This window comes from Ammospiza nelsoni, chromosome 1 (genome assembly GCF_027579445.1).
Source record: "Ammospiza nelsoni isolate bAmmNel1 chromosome 1, bAmmNel1.pri, whole genome shotgun sequence".
NCBI classification, from domain to species: domain Eukaryota; kingdom Metazoa; phylum Chordata; class Aves; order Passeriformes; family Passerellidae; genus Ammospiza; species Ammospiza nelsoni.
The window spans coordinates 1,215,826-1,238,398 of record NC_080633.1 but is presented as its reverse complement, the minus strand read 5'-3'; the positions used below and the strand labels follow the sequence as shown (position 1 = coordinate 1,238,398).

Sequence of the window (22,573 nt, the reverse complement as noted above, 5' to 3'; positions counted from 1 at the left end):
ACAGGTAATTTCAGTCCTTCCACAATGCTTGTGCCAGAAGGGAATCCCACCAAGCACCCTGTCCCTGCCTCCAGCTCCCAAACCTCTCCAGAGGGAGAAGGAGACACCAGCCATAGGTTGGAGAGGCTCTGGAGAAACAAGATCCAGGAGTTTGTGAGGGCTGATCTCCTGCAGATCATCCAAAGATTTAAATCATGGAATCATGGAATGGTTTGAGTGGGAAGGGACCCTGAGGATCATCTCATTCCACCCCCTGCCATGAGCAGGGATGCCTCCCACTGTCCCAGGCTGCTCCAAGCCCCATCCAACCCCTGAAACCTTCCAGGGATGGAGCAGCCACAGCTTCTGCTGGCAGCTCCCAAGGTCCCTCCAGGCCAGCACAGACACTTCACTGCCACAAACACATTTTATGAAAAATCCTTTCCTTAGGATTTCTTCTCCTGAGAAGCTGAGAAGCCTCAGAAATGAAATGTAACAATAATTATCTGCTGCTGTGGAATCCAACAGGTGCATCTGTGATTGGTCCACGTTGGTGGTTTTTAATTAATGGCCAATCACAGTCAGCTGGCTCGGACTCTCTGGTCAGTCACAAGATTTTATTACTATTCTTTACTTTCCTTGCTAGCCTTCTGATGAAATCCTTTCTTCTATTCTTTTAGTACAGCTTTAATATAATATATATATCATAAAATAATAAACCAGCCTTCTGAAACATGGAGTCAAGATTCTCGTCTCTTCCTTCGTGAACACCACCACACTTCACTGCCACCTCCCAGGAATTCCCAGCTTATCTGAGGGATTCCCAGGACACTTGCAGGCCAACGCATGGACCCCAGCTCACCACTCGATCATGAGCAGGCGATTGAGACAATCCTCCCCACAGGCCACCTCGCCCTGCGCCCGCTCCTCCTTGGACAGCGGGGGACACTCGCACAGCATCCGCTTGATGTCCCGGTGCGATTTGTTCTTCTTCCTGGGAAGCCAAGGCATGGAAATGCAGGTGAGACAGCAGCCAGGTGGAGAAACTCCTCCTCAATCCTGACCAGTGGTTTTTGGAAAAAATGGAAAATAAATGTCTCAAGGTATGGATTGATAACCCTAGGGACAGGAATACCCAAGGACACTTGGCTTGGTGATGACTTTGTGATGACAGACAAAAAGTGATTCCTTAAAGAGAATTCCCAGGATATTTTGCTGTTTTCCCTTTCTCCTCCCTGTCTATGTTTATCTGGACACCCATATTTTAACAAGGCAAATTGGAGGGTTTTGTTATTTCAGCCTCTGCTTTGCTGTCAAGTGAGAGGATGAGAAAGAGGAGAAAATTAGAGTTAGACAAAAAGCAGGGCATCCACTAATTCATATTGTAGCTTCCATGAAGGATTTGGGGAATGCTCTGGAGTGTGGATCCCAACAAGACAAAAAAACTGTAAGAAAAAAAAATTAAATTATGGCCATTAAATTTTACAGAGCTCCTCTGAGATGATAAATGAAGACATGGAAGTAACCAAAGCCTTTGCAAAAGTGCCTTGTTTGTCCAAAAGCTTTTCCACATCCAGACAGAATTCCCTGTGCCAAAGAAAGGGAGCGAGCTGGCATCTGGGGACATTAAACAGGCAGGATCTGGTAAAGCTATAAAAAAGGGTACAAATAAATCAACCTTTCCCTCTGATCCTCCTATTTTCCAACTCTTCTCAGCTCTTGGGACTGTCTGGGGCAAACTGGGCGATTCTTTTTAGGAGAAAAGAGCCTGGGGTGGCTTTGCCAAATGTGGGGAATGCAACAACCCTGCCCCTCCCTCCAATTTGGCCATAAAAACCCAACCATCCTGGAACCAAATGGAAGCTAAATCCCAATTAAAACAAGGATAGAGCAGCAGTTACCTCTCTGTCAAGTAGACGTTCTCCTCGATGAGGTCAAAGTAACAGGGCATCTTCCCCTGCTTGGCAAACTCCTTCCAGCGCTGGGGGTCCCTGAAGTCATCCATGATGCACAACCTGCCCACCATGGAGGAATCCTGCGGCGCTGGCTCCACCTGCTCCCCCTCCAGCTTCCCCTTCCTCTTCTCCCCAGAGTCCCCATCGCTCTCCGAGTCGCTCTCCAGCTCCGGCCGCCTCTTTTTTGGTGGGCCTCGTTCCTTCACGTCGTTTTTCTCCAAAGCTTTCACCTCGTCCTTCTTCTCCCCGCCCGGCACCGGCTCCTTGGTGGAATTGCTGCTGATTTCGTGCGCCTGCACCGAGCCCTTCTCCCTCTGCCCGGGCGTCTGGGATTTTCCAGAGGGGCTGGGAAAGCGGGGCTTGCACTCCTCATCCCAGCGCTCATCCTCTTCATACTCCTCGTGGTCTTCCGTGAGGGAATCCGGCACCTGCCCTTGGCCGCGTTCGTAGTTGACCACGGAGCCTCTGCTGGCTGCCCTTGCATCCCAGTAACCGTTGCCTTGCCAGTAGCTCTGGGAGCTGGGATAGGCTCCTGGTCCTGGCTGGTAAACGTAGCCTGAGTACATCCCAAAGCTGCTGTCTGGCTGCTGGTAGGTGCTGCTGGGCTTCTCCGTCTGGGAGAAGTCCCAGCCTGCTGCACCCATCTCCTCCAGGGCACGGAAACCATCCAGCCTGGAGTAGTCTCCGAGGCCAGACTGGTTCAGCCCGCCCTGCCCCTGCCGACTGTCGGGCTTGGAAGAGCTCATCTGGTGCCGGGATGTGTCGGTGCTCTCCAAGCTCTCTGGGACACAGAAGGGCTGCTCCTCTGGCCGGCCCATGGGCCTCCCCATGGCCACCACGTCCGGCAGCACCATCCTCTCCTCCGTGCCGGCTTTGCCATGGCAATCGGCCGTCAGGTCCGCCTGGCTCGTGCTGTCCACGCCGTCGCTCTGGGCCTGGCACGGATCCGCCCGCAGCTCCTCCAGCTCCTTCCTGCTCAGCTCCGTGGAGGTTGCCAGACTCTTCTCCATCCCTCTGGGAGAACACCTGCTCTCCACCTGGGGACCACCTTTACTCCCCATATTTTCTGACCTCTCCTCATAGTAGGTCCTGCTGGGCTCAGGCCGCTCATCATCCCAGTGGTCAGAGAAGCGCCGGTTGCTCCGGGAGGAGCCCGGGCTGCTCTCCTCCATGGCTATGGTGGAGTTCTTGGGAACCACCACGACCGACTGGAGCTTCTTCCGCGGCGTCCCATCATCGGAATCAGAGTCCTCCGTGTCGCTGTCCTCGCTCCCCCTCTCGCTGTCACTGTCCCCCATGTCGGAATAATCGTCATGGCCAGCGGGAATGAATTCCGAGGCGTTGCCGCTGCTGTCGCACGTTGGGGTTTGGCTCACCATCTCCGTGTCCTCTGCGGTGACAATGACATCGGAGGAGGGATACAAAGCGTCTGGAAAAGCCGAGGCCACCAAGGGCTCGCTTCCCTCATCCCTCTCGGCCGAGGGACACTGAACCCTCAGCTCATCCAGCTCAGCTCCCTCGGTGGAAACAGCACTTTCTTCCACAACCTCTCTGCCGCGGTGCTCCAGCGGCACTTCCGAATAGTAGGAATGTTCATTCTGGAACGACGACTTGCCTTTTGCTGAGCCAACATCAACGTGCTGAGCATCCAACTCCAGCATCTCCTCAGCTTCCGAATGCTGAAGCGGCTCCTGCCACACACCTGGCGGGGGCACGTCCCATTTGGAAGAGACACATTCTTCTGGCATGGGATGATCCGACTGGAGCTTCTGGGAACAGCCATCCTGGGAGGAATCCCTGCTCGAGCTTTCTGCTGCCAGGCTGATTTTATGGGAAGGATGGCCGTGTTCATCCTCCCCAGCAGACTTGGAATGGGAATCCTCCGTGCTGTCGTAATCGCACGTCACCGTCTGCGGCTCCACCTGCACGTCCAGGAAAGTCTCAGATGTCACCTTCAAATCCGCAGGTTCCGCTTCGATTTCCACTTCTGAGTGGTACAAACCAGGGGTGGCATCGTCGGAAATGTAGCAAAAAACAGGTTCTTTGGTTTTGTCACACGGAGTCACCTCCTCATCCAGCTTCTTAAGGACAGTGTTGGTGGCATCTACATTCACGGCAGGGAGAGAGGCAGCTTCCTCTGGCTGCTGCGGCTCTGGAGCCTCCGCCTCCTGGAACAGGCTGTTGCACTCGCTGGACTGCACCCGGGAATCATCCAGCCCTTGCTCTTGGGACACGTCCACGCTCTCAAACCCACTGGATGGCAACGGATATGACGGGCTGGTCTTGACGGCAGGCGATGCTTCCGACGGACCCGGACCGTGCTCAGAGGATGCAGCGACATCGTCTGCTTTGCAGGCACTGGAGGTTGCCAGACCCTCGTCCTGACCCTCCGGGGAGCCATTCACGCTCGATTCCGTGGGGAAACACGTTCTTAAGGGATCGTGCTTTGCCTTTAAGAACGTTTCTTGCTCCTTAACACTGTCGTGGCCTTCGTTTGCTGCAAGTTCCTCGGATTTAGAGTTTGCCAAACCCGCCTTGGAGTCGTCAGCCTTCGGCAAAGCGGGAGAATCATTGAATTGATTTAACGGAGAAAGCGTCTTTTCCCTTTCCAACTTTTTCACACTGGACACCCTGATCTCATTGTTCTTTACACAAGAGGTCTCTAAATCTAGAGAATTAGACTTGGACTTGATTTCTTCAATCGATTCTGTACAACAGAAAGAACTCTTAAATTTATCAGGCTTTGGTGCGGGGGCCTTGGAAGGGGTGGATTTATAGCGGGAGGAATTCACATTACTGTCGGGCTTGGAATGGGATGTCCCCTTCCGATAGCCCAGTTCATCGAGGGGAGAGCACCTTTTGGATACTTCACTTTCAGAAGTCCTTTTGGAATCTCGATCCGCTTTTGAAGACGACCTCCCTCGCCTGTCCACGTCGGCGTGAGACGACTCCACTTTGCTGTCCCTGTCCGACTTGGAGTAAGAGGATCTCGAGTCTCTGTAGGAGGAGGAGGAATGGGAGGACGTACGCCGGGAGTCGCTGGACCTGGAATGTGTCCTCCTGTACTCATCCTCCGAGTCCGAGCTCTCCCGCGCCCGGCTGTCCGCGTACGACCGGGAGTAGCGCGACCGTTCCCGGTACGGGGAGCTCCGGTGGTACCGGCGGTCGGAGTCGTAGTAATGCGAGCGCTCCGACCTCGAGTAGGAGGAGCTGGTTCGGGAGCTGCGATCGGAGCGGGAACGGGAATGAGACCGGCTTCGCCTCCTCTCTCTGTCCGAGCGGGAGCGGGAGGATGAGTACCGCGAGTCTCTCTCCGATTTGGAATAGCTCGAGTACTTCTCATCCCTGTCCGACCTGGAGCGTGACGAGGACTTGCTCAGGTCATCACCACGGAGGGACGTGGAGCTCCGTCTGGAGTCTCTCTCCTTTTCCGTGCTGGAGATCTTCTGTTCGTGTGACCGCTGGCTGGAGGAGGTCCTCACGGAATCCTCGTCGGACTCGGAGCCCTGCGGCGCGCCGTCCGACTGGGAGAACTTCCTCTTGGCCGCCTGCCTCCGGGAGCACATGGGAGCGCCCTTCGAGCTGTCAGAAACCTCCTCCTCTTTCCCAATATGGGAATCCTCCTTCGGCGGGGTTATCTCCGTCTGCTCGGGCGCGGGTTGAGTCCCGCGTTCCTCCGAGCCGCGCGACGCCGGATCCTGCTTGGCGTCCGGCTCCAAGGGCAGCGCCTGGCTCGGCTCCCTGGGCACGGGGGCCTCGGCCTCGCCGGGCGGCGACAGCAGCAGCGCCGGCATCGGCGTCACCGGCGGCAGCGGCGGGGCCGTGGCTCCGGGAACCGGCATCGGTGACGCCGGCGGTGGCGGCGGGGGCGGAGGAGGCGGCGGCGTCGGGGGGAAATCCACGGCCAAGGCCACCGGTTCCGTTACCGGTGCCGCCGGGGGTGGCTTTGCTGTGACGTTCAGCAAATGTTTTTTAAAATGAATCTTCCCCAATTCTACCTTCGGTTTTGGAGGTGAAGATTCCTCAGCTGAGCTGGCGGTGTCCCCCAGGTCCAGTTTATTTTTGGGGCTGAAATCGGTTGGAAGGGGAACCGCCGGAGGGGTGGGAGTTTCATTTTGTTTCTCGTTTCCCAGAGCAGCCAGGAATCGATTGGGTAGAGTTTTCTTGGTTAAACTAAAGCTGAAAGACACTTTTTGTCTTCCCTGCTCCTCAAGGTTAACCTTGGTTTTGGTGCCTTTGGGCAAGAAGCGGCTCGAGGCGATGCCTTTGAACACGGGGCCTTTGATAAAACCGGCTTTCGGCACTGTTTCAGGTTTGCCCTGTGGAAGAAAAAGAAGATGGAGTTGGAGGAACTGGATTTTAGATTTTGGGGGGTTTGAACTCAATTCTGCAGCATTTTCTTTCACCTGGAGAATTTTTCATGATGAGAAAAGAGAAATGCATACTCTGGGTCTGTCTTTATTGCCTGGCTCTGTCCTGAAAAAATCAATTCCTCAGACTTCTCCAGCTTGAAACTAAGCCTCCTCTGAGGTTTGGGCTGAGGCTTTTTATCTGACTTATTAATGACCAAGCTCAAAGTCCTTTTATCATTTAATTCTTATTTTTTAAAAAATAGAGTTCAGCTTACAAAGTTAATTGAGGGCAAAAATCTGGTTTGATGCTGTTTCTGTGGTCCCAGGCTACAAAAGATCCCGGGTTTTAAGCTCAAAGTGCATTTGTTTATGTAAATCCACCTGGATGCAGCCTTCCAGTACTGCAGCAGGCTCCAGGGAGAGCTCAGAGCCCCTGGCAGGGCCTGGAGGGCTCCAGCAGAGCTGGAGAGGGACTGGGGACAAGGATGGAGGGACAGGACACAGGGAATGGCTCCCAGTGCCAGAGGGCAGGGATGGATGGGAGATTGGGAATTGATAATTCCTGGCTGGGATGGAATTCCCAGAGCAGCTGTGGCTGCCCCTGGATCCCTGGCAGTGCCCAAGGTCAGGTTGGACACTGGGGCTTGGAGCAGCCTGGAACAATGGAAGGTGACCCTGCCATGGCAGGGGTGGCACTGGATGATCCTGAGGGTCCCTTCCCACCTAAATCCTTCTGGGATTCTGGAATTTGGTCCTAGCATAAACCAGACCAACCAAAATTACTGCAGGAATTCAAACCTCATCCTTTCCCACCTCCCCCCAACAGCCTTCTCCTGGTCATCAGTAATTCCTGCAAGTTCCCAGGCTCAGGCCTAGACCAGCATTAATTAACAACTCCCCAAGAATTCCCATCAGGAGCCAGCGGTGCATGATGACTCTGTCACCTCTGGATCAACCGACCATTCCAAGCTGCCTCCTGCCCAGGAGCTCACTCAGCACCTTCCAAGCCCAAACCCAGGAATTTTCAGAGCACACAGCACCCTATATTCACCCATTTGGGGAATTTCTCCCGCTGTTTTAAATCTTAGAGCTCATCTGTGTCCCAGAAATAAAATCCTAGAGAAGATAAAGTGGGAAAAGGGCTTTGTTGTCCATAATCCCTATCTCCAAAAATCCAAATTGCATCAGAATCATGGAATTCCAGAATGGTTTGGGTTGAAGGGACCCTCAGGATTATCCTGCTTCAATCCTGCCATGGGCAGGGACACCTCCACTATCCCAGGTTGCTCCAAGCCCTGTCCAACCTGGTCTTGGACACTTCCAGGGATCCAGGGGCAGCCACAGCTGCTCTGGGAATTACATTTTTTGTGCTAACCCTAATTCCAATGGAAAGAGTCGTTTCCAAATTGTCCAGAGCCGGGTTTTGCAGCTGCAGCTGTGCCACGAGCACATTTCTGGCAGGAGCAGCAGTTTCCTGCAGCCCTCTGTGAATTATTAAGGATTTTGTTATCCTTTAACTCAAGGAACAACATGGAGCTGCCCTGGATCAAGGCACCACAGTAAATGATTAAATGAGACATTGGTGGGTTGGAAATCCTGTGTTTTCTGCACCCTGGGACATCACATATACCAAAAATTCCTCTTTTTCAAAGCATTGGCGGTTTCATTGTGAGCACCTGTTAATGGTCTATCCATGAATCATCCTGGTGACCCAATCCAGCATCTGGATCTGGATCGGCAGCAGCAAATTCCCTTCCCTGTGGGAAAACTGGGAGCAAAACCCAAAAGCATTTCCTTGAAATCCATGGTTTTTATGAGGGGTCATTTCAGGGACAATTTTAAAGGATTTTCATGGCTAAAAGGGAACCCAAAACATTGACTTTGGAAAAAAGGAGAATCTCCAGCTCTGGAATGGGCTCCTCTCACCACAACTCACAACCATCTCCACAAAACCCTGCTGGAACTGAAATCCCTGTTTTCCAGAGAATCCACACATCACAAGTGTGGATTAATCCACATTAACTCATGGAAGAATGAAGGACAAAAGGAACACTACTGAGATCACCCTCCTGTAGGAGGTCAGCCTCCTGAAGAGTGAGGGAACAGCGTTTTGGGGGATTCCTGGATCAATTGTTATCCTTACAACCAGAAATTCCCAACTTTTTTACTCCAACCTGGGACAAGAGAAGGGAGCAGGTCCCTCTCCAACCATATCCGAAGGATCTCCACAGGACTGAACCCAAATTCTTATCAGAGATAGGAATTTTTAATCATATCAACTATAAATAATAAATTAAGAAATATATAGGTAAAAATACTGGACATTCAGGGAATCAGCATTTCAGAGTTTTCCTTCTTGCTACAACTTTGGTGCCATTATTTAAAGTGTCAATGTGTTGATCAAAATCCTTCTAACTTCAAGCACAACAGCTTTGAAATAATGGGAATTAGGGGGTTTGGACAGATCCACCTTTTCCCAAATATGGGATCTGCAGGCAAAAAAGAGCTGTCACATTTCCATTCCTCCCCTTCCCACAGCAAATTCAGCAGAGCTGACACAATCCAGGATATTTCCCCTCACGATGTCACCCTTCCAGGGATTTTTTTCTTTGAACAACAGCAAATTGAACAAAACACAATTCCCACAATTTGAAACACACTCCACAGGTGACTTGGTAAATGTAAAAGGTGGGAATTACAGAAAAGCTTTCCAGGAGAAGAGGAATTCTTCTTCCTCTCCTGTTTTACAGAAAGGGAACACTACCCAAAATGGAAAAAAAAAAGCACATCCAAAATGATTAACAGCCTTCATTCCAAAGCCAGGAGATTAAAATATATCCCAGGCCTCCAAGTCTTCTCTTTTCCCAACAAATTCATTGAGTCACAGGCAGCAAAACTCATTATTTTTACAAATTAAGTCTTTAAATAATCAGCACCAACCCACACCAAGCTGTGCCATCACCTCCCGTGCGCTTGTGGTACGAGTGGTACTGGAATTATTGCCACTTTTTCCCAAATTTAATGGGAATTATTGTCCTTCCTTCCCAAATTTAATGTGAATTATTGCCCCTCATTCCCATATTTAATGGGAATTACTGCCCCTCCTTCCCAAATGTAACCAGAGGGATCCCAGAAAAGCACCCATTTGCTTTATCCAGCCCCTCAGTGGCTCTGGATTCACGGAATGCCTCAGTCAAACCAACCCAAGCTGGGCTCACAGGAGATCCAGGAATGTTGGAATTGGTTTTACTCACCTCATTTTCTTCTTCTCTATTGCAATCCAGCCGGGGAAACATGGAAAAAAAAAACAGGAAAAGAGGGTGTGAACAGCAGGTAGGAACAAGAAATGGAACATTGGACATCTGGATTTGGGATGGGAAGGACTTGGGACACAGAGTGAAGGAAACATCGATGGCACCCCGACACAAATGCAGCCATGGCACAGTTGGGAGGCTCCAAAATTCCCTGGAAAATCCCACATGGATCAGGACAGAGCAAACCTTTTTGGAGAGAACTGCTGGCTTGGTGCTGTCTCCAGTTATTCCAACACGCTGCAGGAATAAAAGCCTCAAAAATGTCACTGAAAAAGGTGGATTTGGGATTCTTTCCATTTGAATACTTCCCTGAATAACCGAAAGTTTCTGCCTCTCATTAACAGAAATTAAAGATATTAACGAAGGTCTGACTGCTGTGCATCTGCCCTGGCTATTTGCATAATTAATCCCTATTTTGGCAGCTTGAAAATGAATTAATTAGGATCATTCTCCTCCATGCTGAGCCAACAGGAAAGTTGGGTTTTCCCAGCTTTCCACTCTCCCCAAATTCTCTGCTCTGATCCCACAGCGAAGTCGTTTCTCCTCAGGGAAGGAGAAGGAACAGGAACACATCTCCCTCTCCTTGCTTTGCTCAATTCCTTGGAGAGTGTCAAGGAATTTTCTGGCCCTACCAACACATCTCAGCCAAGACATCAACAGTTCCTCTGTCAAGGATCTACCCAAGATCCCAAACCCCTCTCCAGCGCTCTGACACAGCCCAGAGCTGGAATTCTCCTACATTTTACCAGCTTTTATTCAGCACTCTTGTGGTGACAAAGCCAAAGATTTCCCACAGAAAAGTTCACAGATTCCACCCCAAGCATCAGCTCAATGAGAAATACCCAGTTCTGGAAGAAAAAGTAAAGATTTTCATTTCGGAGCAACGCGGACGCAGTGACGGCACAAGAACCACCCAGGTTCTCCCTGAAACCATCCCCAGCTGGGAACTGGGAGCAAAGGGAAGTGCTGGGAACAACTTTCCCCTCAGGAACATCCTCCTGCCCCTCCAAAGGCTCCCATCCAATTGATCCAGCTCGTTAAAAGACCATAATTAATCCCAGAGCAGCACCAACGGGGTTTGATTCCATCAAGGAAACCCAAGGCGGGAGCTCCGATTCAATGGGGTCAGGCAAGGCAGGAATTCCAAACCCCACAGGTGCAGGAGCTCTCCAAGAGCACCACTTCCACTGGAATTAAAGCCCAAAAGGAGCTTTCGGTTTCAGGATCACAAAAAAGAAGAGTTTGGGACTTTCAGGAAGCACCACGTGGTTTGGTTTGAGGTTTTGTGGGGTTTGGTGATTGCATTTGGTGATTTAAGGGTCTTTCCCAACCTTGGTGATTCCAGGGAGATTTTCCAGATATCCCAAACAGATGCAGCAGAGATTATGACCACCAAGTGGAAGTTGAAGGTTCTAAGGCAAAAATAACTCTCTTTATACACAAAAATCCATCTTAAATCAGCTGTATATCAGTAGAGAGGTAACTAAATTTTGTATTTATAGTTAATAACAAGGATAATTAATGATAAGGAGAAAAGAGAGTCAGGATCCTTCAAATCCCACAGGAAAAAAGAGAGGAAACAGGTGATCCCATCCCTGGAAGTGTCCAAGGTTGGACAGGGTTTGGAGCACCCTGGGATAGTGGAAGGTGTCCCTGGGTGGGACAGGGTGATCCCATTCCAAGCCAAACCATTTGGGATTCTGAGATTCCATCAATTAAAATAAAAGGTGTTGACCTTCCTAAAAGCAGGGTTATGAATCCCATTTCCTTCCCAGCCTCTTCCCTCTCCCCAGATAAAATAAAATAAACCCAACAAAAACATAAAAATAGAATTCCAAACTTAGGGAAGGCGCTGCTGCTCCCTCAGGAACCTTGTGCCAAATTCCTCCCACGCTGGGACGAGGTTACATAAAAATCCCCCTGCTCCAAGCTTGGGATCCATCCCAACACATCACCCAGGGCTCCTCCAGCACCTTCCCAGCTCCACAGGGCTGGAACGATGCCCTCAGCTGCACCTTGCTCCCTGCAGGCACCAAAAACACAACTGGGATCAGAGTGAACACGGAATTCCTGCACTTTTGGGGCTCCTTCCTGGGAGAGTCAGGAGAAAAGAGTTGGTAAAACCCAAAATAAAACTGAACACTCTGAGAAGTGCTGAATAAATTTTAAAAATAACCTAAAGAACCACAAAATCGAGCAAAGAACAAAAAAATAACCCCACCACCATGAAGCTTCACCACCTTTGATCTGTTTCCAGCAGCTTGATGCACTAATTTTGTTAAAAAACAAAAATTAAACGCCAATTAAATCCCAGGAAAAGCTTTTCTAAGGCTACAGAACCACATTTATACCAAAATTCTTTACATGGGTCACATTTCTATCAGTTTTTTTTCATATGGACCCACATTTCAACCCAAATTATTTATCTGAGGCCACATTTCCACCAAAACTCCTTACATGGCATTTTCCTTACATGTATTTTGATCTTACATCTATTTTGACCAAAACTTTTTATATTTAAACTTTATCAGCTTCTCTCCTGATGGAAACATCCCAATTTTGTCGCAGGAATGGTGATAAAAAGTAAAATTTTGTTTAAATTCCAGAGTTCAGCAGCTCCAGCATTTCTTGGTGCTTCAACAGGTAGAGCTGAAGATTTTTCTCTTTTTTAAGTGCAACCCACACAATAATTGGAATTTTATCCTGGTTTTCCTTATGCAAAAGGAGCAAAAAAATGCCCTCAGGCTTCCCAAGTCTAAAAGACAAAACTTTAGGAGCCTCATCTCCCGTAAATCCTGAGGTTTTTTTTCTTTTCTTCCCATTAAAAGAGGGAAATGTGGAAGCTTGGGGCTTTTCTTATCTAAGCATCAGCAGCCAGACAGCCCAGGGAGCTGAAAAGGCCCATTCCCAGCAGGAATTCAGCTCAGGAATTCACAGAGATCCATCTGAAAGCCACCACAATGTCCAAAGAAAGGGAAGCTCAGCTCAGGAAATTGGGATTTAACCTGTTTTGTTCAGGCTGGGTTAGGCAGGAATATCCTGGATGCAGCTGCAATTCCATGGATCATCACCCTCACCCGCAGCAGGGCTAAGGAAACTGGGAGGCAACAACACCAAACCAAATTTCAGCTGGAGATTTGGGATTCCAACAGGATCCTGGAGCCCAAATGGGATTTTTTATCATTTTTCCTGGCTGCTGATGGAGAGCTGCACCCATGGGAATGCAATTCCCTGGAAGCTGGGGAGGAAATTCCCTCTCTGCTGCTCTGATTAACAGAATCCCACAATGGAAGGGACCCCCAAGCTCATCCCAGGAGCTCCTTCCACTGCCCCAGGATGTTCCCAGCCCTTGGACACCTCCAGGGGTGGAACATCCAGAGTTTCTCTGGGAAAACTGCTCCAGTGCCTCGCTGCCCCCACAGCCAGGAACTCCTTCCACATCTTTATTCCCATTTCCCCCTCCATTTCCATCCTCCAGACTCAAGGATTTGCTGGAACACTCCCAGGCCTGAAGTGCTTCTGCTCCTCTGTTTATGAATCCCTAAGGTGAGATAAAAACCAAGGACAGGAGTGCAGCTGTCCCTGTGTTCAATGGAATATTGGGAGGAATTCCTGGGAAGGTTTTTGTGCAGAGCACTGGGCTTTTAATATCCCAAAAACACCACACTGAGAATGGAGAATGAACAGCAGGAAAAGAAGTTGAGAAGGTAAAAAGCAATCCTACTCCTTCCCAAAAAAAACATGGAAAATGGAAAGGCAGAAGCACTCACGTGAGAAGGGAAAATCCCTGAAAAAAATCTTATTTATTTAAAGGAAGTGGAATCCAAGCTGAGTTTCCTGGAAAATGAGGTCAAGACACCTCCCAAAATCCCCAAATTCAGCTGTCCTGCTTCCCAAAATCCCCATTTCCTGCTTTAGACATTCCCAGTGAGGGTTTGGAGCTGCAAGTTTGGAGCAAGGGAAGTGACACTGTTTGTCCTGTGCTGGAACATGAAAGAACAGGGAGGACTGGATATTCCAGGGAAAGAGGAGACAAATGTATTGAAAATAAGGATTTATCCTTTCATTTATAAAAATGAGGAGGGGCTAAGTGACTTCATTTATTAATTATGCCATAATTTATCTAGGATTTATTCCATAATGGAATTATGGAATAATTCTAGGATTTTAGAGAAGTAAAGATGTATTTTAGAGAAATAAATAATCAGGAAAAAATCCAGTTTACTTCCAGGAAAAAATCCAGTAAAGACAAAAATATCCAGTTTTTCTGCTCCTTCTCCCAAATGCCTGAAAATTCCAAAACTCCCCCCGAATCCTGCTTTTTTTCCCTTACTGCTCAGGGAAGAAATTCCTAAGGAAGAAATTCCATTTGAAATCCTGACAGGAATCAGGAAAAACAAAGCTGCTCCCATGGAGGATGGGAAAGGGATTCACCTGGCACACAGAGGGAGAGGAGGAGGATGGAAGGGTGAGGGTGAGGATGAGGATGGGGGTGGAAGTGGGATGGGACCCGAAATAGAGGCACAAATCCCCACTGGAATTCAAAGCACGGCTCTTGGAAAAGTTTCCCCTCCTCCTCTGGAAGATTCCAGCAGCAGCTTTGGGAGTCAGCAGCACCTTCCCATAAATCTCATGGCCATGGGGTGAATTCCCAGGTAATCCCTGCCCCAAATCCCCCTGGGGCACAAAGGGCCTTCCAAGGAAAAATCCCACAAAAAGGGAAAAGGGAGATGGAAGTGCATTGTCCCAGCTTGAATCCCAAAATCTGAGCACGTCCCTGAGCCCGTCCAGGGTGCCTGGATCCACACACAAATAAATGCAGCTCAGCTCCTCCAGGGTGGGCTCCCATGGATCTCTCCCTGTGGGAGGGATGGACAGACAGGAACTGCACCAGGAACCCCCAAATCCACATTAAAACCCAGCTGTAAAAAACCCCTAAAATTCACATTAAAACCCAGCTGTAAAAAACCCCCAAAATTCACATTAAAACCCAGCTGTACAAAGAACCCCAAAATTCACATTAAAACCCAGCTGTACAAAGAACCCCCAAACCCACATTAAAACCCAGCTGTAAAAAAAACCCTAAAATTCACATTAAAACCCAGCTGTACAAAGAACCCCAAAATTCACAATAAAACCCAGCTGTACAAAGAACCCCAAAATCCACATTACATCCAAAATTCCATGGAAATTTTGGACACAGGTGTGGGGCATTCCTGGAATCAGAGCAGCCAAGGGCATCGTTTCCTTCCAGATTTTCCCCCCTTATTAACAATTTTCAATTGAAATTAAAAGTCTCCTAAAGCCAAAGTTAGGCCAGATTTAAAGCTCAGGCTCAGTTCCACCACCAAAATATTTCCCACTACCAGCACAAAGCCAGGACTGAAAATGCAGGAATTAGTAGGAATAGTAGGGAAAAAAACCCCAATTTTTATCATTTTGCTCAAATCCCAAAATTATCTGTGCCCAGATAAAGTTCCAACGTTCAAGTTGCTTTTTTTAAGCTGCTCTTTGTAAATTCCTCAGTTTCAGTTAAAACAGGTTTGAGCAGGGAAAAGATTTCAGGAGGGAATCCTGGAACCTGAAAACTTGAGGAATTTCAGGATTTTAAAATAAAATAAACAATCAGGGGAAAAAAATCCCAGTTTACTTACAATTGTTGCTACCAGGGATTGATTCCCAAGGATGAGGATTGATTCCCAAGGATGAGGATTCACTCCCAAGGATGAGGATTCACTCCCAAGGATGAGGATTGATTCCCAAGGATGAGGATTCACTCCCAAGGGTGAGGATTGATTCCCAAGGATGAGGATTCATTCCCAGGGATGAGGATTCATTCCCAGGGATGAGGATTCACTCCCAAGGATGAGGATTCACTCCCAAGGATGAGGATTCATTCCCAGGGATGAGGATTCATTCCCAGGGATGAGGATTCACTCCCAAGGATGAGGATTCACTCCCAAGGATGAGGATTCATTCCCAAGGATGAAGATTCATTCCCAAGGATGAGGATTGATTCCCAGGGATGAGGATTCATTCCCAAGGATGAGGATTGATTCCCAAGGATGAGGATTCATTCCCAAGAATGAGGATTCATTCCCAAGGAGAGGATTCATTCCCAGGGACTGGGATTCATTCCCAGCACCTGGACATGCAGAGGTGCTGAGGCTCCACCTGAGCTGAGCCAAGAATTTGGGATTTGTGCTACAAATCAGGCAGAGAACTGGTGGAGCAGCAGAGCAAGGCCCTCCCTCAGAGGGGAGGGCTCAGGAACGGCCCCAAGCACCCAGCACTCGCTGCTTTTCTGGCAAATCCAGGGAAATCCAGGATTTCCAGCCCTCCCTGACCTATCAGGTATCCCCAGCCCGGGGGGATTTTCCCTGAATGGGGCAGCAAATTCCAACTGGGATTTTATGGAGCCTGAATGACATCACCCCCCCCAGGCACTGCACGGCACCTTTGTCTCCCAAAATGCCTGGAAAACAAGGAATTCTCTCTTTGGGACACAGATGGATGCTGGCACCCATTCCCAACATCCCCAAAAACAGAAGCCATCCTGTCCCCTCATCCCAAGATTCACACTGAGGAAAACCATGAAATTTCAGTGTCACCAACTCCTACTTCACACAACACCAAATATTCCCAAAATTCACCAGATCAAAAGCCCAAATATCCCGTTCTGAGCCCAAACTCATCCCAAATTTAACAGGATATTCCCAAAATTCACCAGATCAAAGGCCCAAATATCCCGTTCTGAGCCCAAACTCATCCCAAATTTAACAGGATATTCCCAAAATTCACCACACCAAAGGCCAAATATCCCGTTCTGAGCCCAAACTCATCCCAAATTTAACAGGATATTCCCAAAATTCACCACACCAAAGGCCCAAATATCCCCTTCTGAGCCCAAACTCATCCCAAATTTAACAGGATATTCCCAAAATTCACCACACCAAAGGTCCAAATATCCTGTTCTGAGCCCAAACTCATCCCAAATTTAACAGGATATTCCCAAAATTCACCACATCAAAGGCCCAAATATCCCGTTCTGAGCCCAAACTCATCCCAAATTTAACAGTAAGGTATTCCCAATCATGAGTTGACCCTAAAATCCCCTTCCAAAAGGGAGCAGCTGCAACCTGCAACCTAAAAAATTTAAAACAGAATGTTGCAAGGCCCTGGTTGAGCTCAGAGTCACTCCTTTGATGGGAATAAATAGAAGTAAATAGAAATAAATAGAAGTAAATAGAAATAAATAAAAATAAATAGAAATTCTCAGAGGATTTATTTCTTACCTAATTATAGCTGAAATTTAATGTCCTGGGATTTTGCCCAGCAGGAGCAGGGACACCTTGGGAATTGCTCTCAATTCCACAGGAGAGAATAAATCCCTTTCATGCTCCCGTACACCAGAAATTTGCCATAAGACTCCAAATTGGGAATGGGTTGTGCAGGCAAACACCAAGCACCAGGCTCTGGAGATTTTCCCTGGTGGATTTCCAGCTGCAAAAAGCTGGAAATTGTAATTATTTCCTGCTACCTGGGAATGACACACTTTGGATTTCCAGCTGGAAAACTTCCACTGGTGCATTTCAAACAGGAAGGGGAAAATTGAATTACAAAGATGCTGGGGAAGCTGTAAAATCTGGGAGCAATCCAGAGGGAATCCACTGGAAATGAGGCTCCACAAGGAGCTCCAGCTCCTTCCTGATCCAGCCTCTTCCTCACATCAATATTTTGGGATCAAGTTTTAACTCCTGGCTCATATTCTCCTGAATTTTAGGTTCAGCTCCACATCATTGCCAGGGATTGCAGCCTCTGGGGTAGATCCCAAAAAGCTAAAGCTCACAGGAGAGGTGCAGCTGCAGGGATGGAGCAGTTTTAGGGAAGTTCACCTCCAAAAAATGGGAAAAAAAATCAAGGAGAAAGAAAATAACCTGTTCTACCAACACTCCATCAACCAGAGCCACACTTGGATGTCCTCAAGACTTTTCCTGGAGGAGTTCTAAAATTCTGGAAGGAAAAATGCCCATTAAAAACAGGTGTGGATAAATCCTCTCTTCCCTTCTAAATATCCAAAAACAAATAATATTTAAAATTCCCAGATCAGCAGATATGGGAACAGGCTGCCCCAAGAAGCTCCAGCTGCCCCATTCCTGGAAACGTCCCAGGTCAGAATCCAAATTCCCCATTCAGGCTCCCAAAGCCAAACATATAAAGTGAATTTTCCTTAAATAATCCAAATTTCCAGACACATTAAGGCTGGAAATCCATGGGTATGCTCAGGAAATGAGAGTCAAGTTTCTCCCTCTCCCCATCCCACAGCCCATGGGACCATCATTAATTTCCTTAATAAAGGGAGGAGCATTCCAAGGGAAATGCAGGTGGAAAAATCAGCCTTTCCCTCCCCTCAGCATCTCCCATTGGATTGGAACGTGCTCCAGGATCCAAATGTGGGTTTTCAACCACAGCACGTTTACCAGGAGCTTGTGCTGAGGGAACCAACCTCATGGATGGTTTTCCTTAGGGGAAGGCAGAAAATAGACTCCAGATTCCCAGAAAATACCATCCCAAAGTGACACCAACATGGAACAGCCTGGGACATTCTACAGCTCCAATGAAGATCAAAAACAAATCCTTGGGAACAGCCACAACCAAAAACCTGGAGCTCCAGACTGTCTGAATCCACATGGGGTCACGTTAACAAAACCAAGGGGATATTCCATACCCTGATCCTAAATCCCAACCCTCCAAAGCACCCAGCAAGCCCCACCAGGATCACCAGGATGGCTGGAAAAGCTTCTTGCCCCAAAAGGGAGCTGAGTTCCTGCTGGGGAGGTCTCCAGAAGCAGATGGATAAATGGAGTTTCCATGATGACAGAAGGAACAGAAATCCTCGGAATCCCTGACAGTCTGAATTCCTCTGACAGCGTTGTCACGGAGGTGTCACTGCTCCAAGGGGTTCCTGCACCTTCAGCATGGGGACAATCTTGGAATCTTCTTCCAGGAAACAACAGCACCAAGAGTTGAAGTGGCTGCTGCCCACAGCAGGACACAAACATCCATCCATGTCCATCAGGAACAGATTGTGCAGAGCAGCTGTGGCTGCCCCTGGATCCCTGGCAGTGTCCCAGGCCAGGCTGGACAGGGCTTGGAGCACTTGGGACAGCGGGAGGTGTCCCTGCCATGGCAGGGGTGGCACTGGGTGGGCTTTGAGGTCCCTTCCAACCCAAACCAGTCTGGGATTCTAAGCAGGTCCACGCTGGCATGGGCAGCTCCGTGGGGAAGCTCCATGTGGAATGTGGTGGCAGCTCTGAGCTCTGGGGATTGGGTTGTTCCCAATTTAAGCATCCAAAGAGTCCGGGAGACCTGGTTCTGCAGGACACTGAAGCTCCCAGGAATGCAAGCTCTGCTTGACAAGTGGACATGGAGTGACCCACAAGGTAAAAGTGAGGCAGAGTTCCTTTCCACAGGGAAATTCCAGTCGAAGCCATCATCATGGACGTGCCATCGTTCAGCTCCCAGCTCAGCATCCACCTTCTCCAGCCAGCCTGGAGCTCCAGCTCAGCAGCATCCCTGGACGTGTCCAAGGCCAGGCTTGGAGCACCCTGGGACAGTGAAGTTGTCCCTGCTATGGCAAGGGTGGAATGAGATGATCCTTAGGGCCCCTTCCCACCCAAACCATCCAGTGAATAATTCCTCAGGCTGAGCCTGAGGATTCATGGGGCTCTGATCCAACCTCTCCAAGCAGCACAATCCCAACGTTCCGAGCTACAAAAGCACCTCATCCCAAAAAACCAACCCTGCACGTCCCTCCTGATCCCACCCCGCGGCGGGTACGGGGTGGGGGAAGCCACAAACACCCCACAGGCAGCACGGCTCTGCTTGGATTCCTCATCCCAAACCCCAACAGATCCTCAGACGCTCCTAAGAACCTTCAGCCAATTATCCCAAACGATCCTTTTCTCCAGGTAAAAGCTCTGTGCTGGGAAAGCACATCCCAATTAAGGCACACCACTAACGAACGCGGCTCGGACGCGGAGGGAACGCCGGGATTCGAGGTGGGGATGGGGAAACAACAACCCTGAAAACACCAGGACACCTCCCAAAAACTTCCTGAGTCCCAACACGCAACACCCACCCCAAGGAAACCCCAAAATCAGGCCAGTCAATCCATAATTCCATTTAAAAGTCGTCAGAGGAGCCACTCCAGCTCCTTTCAACAGCCCAGGTTGGTGCCACTGGACATTTTCAGATAACAAACAGCAACATGAGACAACCTGGACACTTTTGGACACCAAATTCCAAGTGCCAGGTCAATCCCGGGCACGAGGGTCCCTCCACAGGCTCCAAACACCTGAATTAGCCTAAAAGTTTTGGGATGAACAAGAGTCCTTCAGACCCAGAGGGTCTCCCAGGAAGGGATCATCCCACCAGAGCTGAGCTGAAGAAAACCAGGATTTACTTCCATCCTGGGAGCCACATCTGGCAAAACACAACCTGCACTTCAAAGGAAATCTCCATTCCTCACTAATTTTAGAAGGCTCAGCCACCAGCACCATTTCAGCTGCAACAAGGGGAAGCTGTTCCTCAGCTGCTCCAGGTGGGCACAGGCAGAACTCACTCAAAAAAGGTTTGCTCTGTTGTCCCTGCTCAAAAAAACCACCATGTTTAGCTGTGCCTCCAATCCGGCCGTCGCTTGGGGGGTGCTCCGTGCCAGATGTCTCCTCCTTCCACCCCAGAGCTGGCAAAGTTTATGGAGCCCCTGAATCCTTCGCCAAGGAAGTCTAAAAATGTAAAAATAGCGTTGAGAACCAGCGGGAAACGGGTGTGGGGGGAGAAACCCAGCAGGGACGGAGTGACTTCTCAGGAGAGGCGATAAAGCCGGAGGCCCTGGCGGGATCAGGGGGGTGGGTTGGTGAAATTCCCCATCCAAAGGAGAACCAGAGTTCCCGGCCATTAGGCTGCTCCCCCTTCCCTGGCTCCTTCCTCCTGGCAGAAAATGGGGTCAGGGCAAAGGCCGCCCGGGGGGAGAGAATTTCAGGGGTAAAAGCCAGACGAGGCTCCGTAACTAGGAAAAACAGCATTAATAACAATAATAATAATAAAGAAGGTACAGAAAAATGGCCCCGCGGGGAGGCCGGGACACGTCCGCACGCTCCGCCCGGCTCCCCCCGCGCACCCCGGGCAGGGACGGGACAGGGAAAGGGACACGGCCAGGGACAAGGGGGACACGGCCCCCGAGCCCACCCGCCACCCCCGGCGCGGCCGCTGCCGCCGCTCTCGCCGCCCGCTCTCCGCCCTCCCCGCGCTCCCTGCCCGCCCTCCCCGCGCCCGCCCCGGCCGCGGCCATCACGCAAGGCCGGGGATGCGCGGCCTACCCCGGACCGGCGGGAGAACGGCGGGAAGGGGAAGGGCGGCGGGACGGGGAAAGGGCAGGGGCAAAAGAACGGCAATGGGAAGGGGAACGGGAAGGGGAAGGGGCAGCGGCCCGGCTGCCGGCGGTCGCGCGGTGCCGGCGGGCCCGAGGCCGCGGAGGGCCCGCGCTTACTCCGGCGTGGGGTGCTCCGGGTCGTAGAAATCCCCCATGGTGGGTGGGCGGGCGCGGGGCTCCGCAAGTGCCCCCTGGCCGGGGAGGCCCCGCTCGCCCCGTCGGGGCTCCTCACATGGTCCGGCGGGGCCCCCCCGCCACCCGCGCCCAGCCCGGCCCGGCCCCGCCGCGATCCGCCCCGGCCGCCGGCTCCTCCTCCCGCGACACCGCGCAGCGCCCGGAGCCCTCCGGGAGCGGCCGCCGAGCCCCGGGACGCGCCGGCATCGGGCCCGGCATGGGGCCGCGAGCAGCCGCCGCACAGGGGGAATCTGCTGGCACACAGCGGGATCGCCCCCGGGACCGCCGGGGCCGCAGCGGGCACCGGCACCGGCCGCGGTGCCACCGGGATCCCACCGGGATCGGCCGCAGCACCGCCGGGACGTTCTTGGGACCGCGTTGGGATCATGGCAGGGATGGCCGGGGCACGCCAGCATCAACCTGGGTGTCACTGGGATCCCACCGGGATCCGGGAAGGGTCAGCGGGGCACACCGGGATCAGCCGCGGGACTGCCAGCATCTCCTCCAGGTCAGCCCTGCACCTCCAGGATCTCCTCCAGGTCAGCCCTGCACCACCAGGATCTCCTCCAGGTCAGCCCTGCACCTCCAGGATCTCCTCCAGGTCAGCCCTGCACCTCCAGGATCTCCTCCAGGTCAGCCCTGCACCACCAGGATCTCCTCCAGGTCAGGACTGCACCTCCAGGTCAGCCCTGCACCACCACCAGGAACTCCTGGTTCGCCCTTCCACCCCCAGGATCTCCTCCTGGTCAGAGCTGCACCACCAGGATCTCCTCCAGGTCAGCCCTGCATCCCCAGGATCTCCTCCAGGTCAGCCCTGCACCCCCAGGATCTCCTCAGGATCACGCCTGGGTCACTCCCAGGATCACCAGGATCAGCCATGGGATCACTAAATCTCCCCAGGATCACCAGGACCATACCAGGCTGATCCTTGGGATTACCAGGGCCACTCCAGGTTCAGCCATGCTATTCCTGAGATCTCAGCATGATTCCCCTGGGGCCACACCAGGATTAGCTGCAGGATCTCCTTGGGATCACCCCTGGGATCCTCAGCATCTCACCAGGAGCAGATGGGAGATCACCAGGGCCACACCTGGGTGAGCTACAGGACTGCCAGGATCACCTGGGCTACACCTGGATCACTCATGGGACAGGCAGGAACTTCCCAGGATCTCTCAGCTCACACTGAGATCACCCCCAGGATCACCCCCTGAGATCACAGCTGGACACCAGCACCCCTTGGCACCAGATCCCTGGGGCTCTTCCAGGCCCCATTTGCCCTAAAAATCACTAAAACTCCCTTTTTTTTTTCCTTTCACAGGTCATTTCCCATCTTCCCAATCCCTGGGAGGGCTCCTCCATGGAATG

General features: G+C 50.8%; 1 protein-coding gene across 1 annotated transcript in view; it reads right to left on the bottom strand.

Moving 5' to 3' along the window:
* The window catches only part of SETD2 (SET domain containing 2, histone lysine methyltransferase), a 55,944-nt gene extending 34,348 nt beyond the window's left edge, over positions 1–21,596 (bottom strand). The window contains exons 1-6 of the mRNA XM_059482890.1: positions 20,851–21,596; positions 12,678–12,697; positions 11,556–11,623; positions 9,787–9,837; positions 1,881–6,253; positions 842–973 (exon numbers count right to left, since the gene is read on the bottom strand). Of these exons, the coding sequence (XP_059338873.1) occupies positions 842–973; positions 1,881–6,253; positions 9,787–9,837; positions 11,556–11,623; positions 12,678–12,697; positions 20,851–21,596 (5,390 nt within the window). The remainder of the gene's footprint in view (positions 1–841; positions 974–1,880; positions 6,254–9,786; positions 9,838–11,555; positions 11,624–12,677; positions 12,698–20,850) is intronic.
* Between the last annotated feature and the right edge of the window lie 977 nt (positions 21,597–22,573).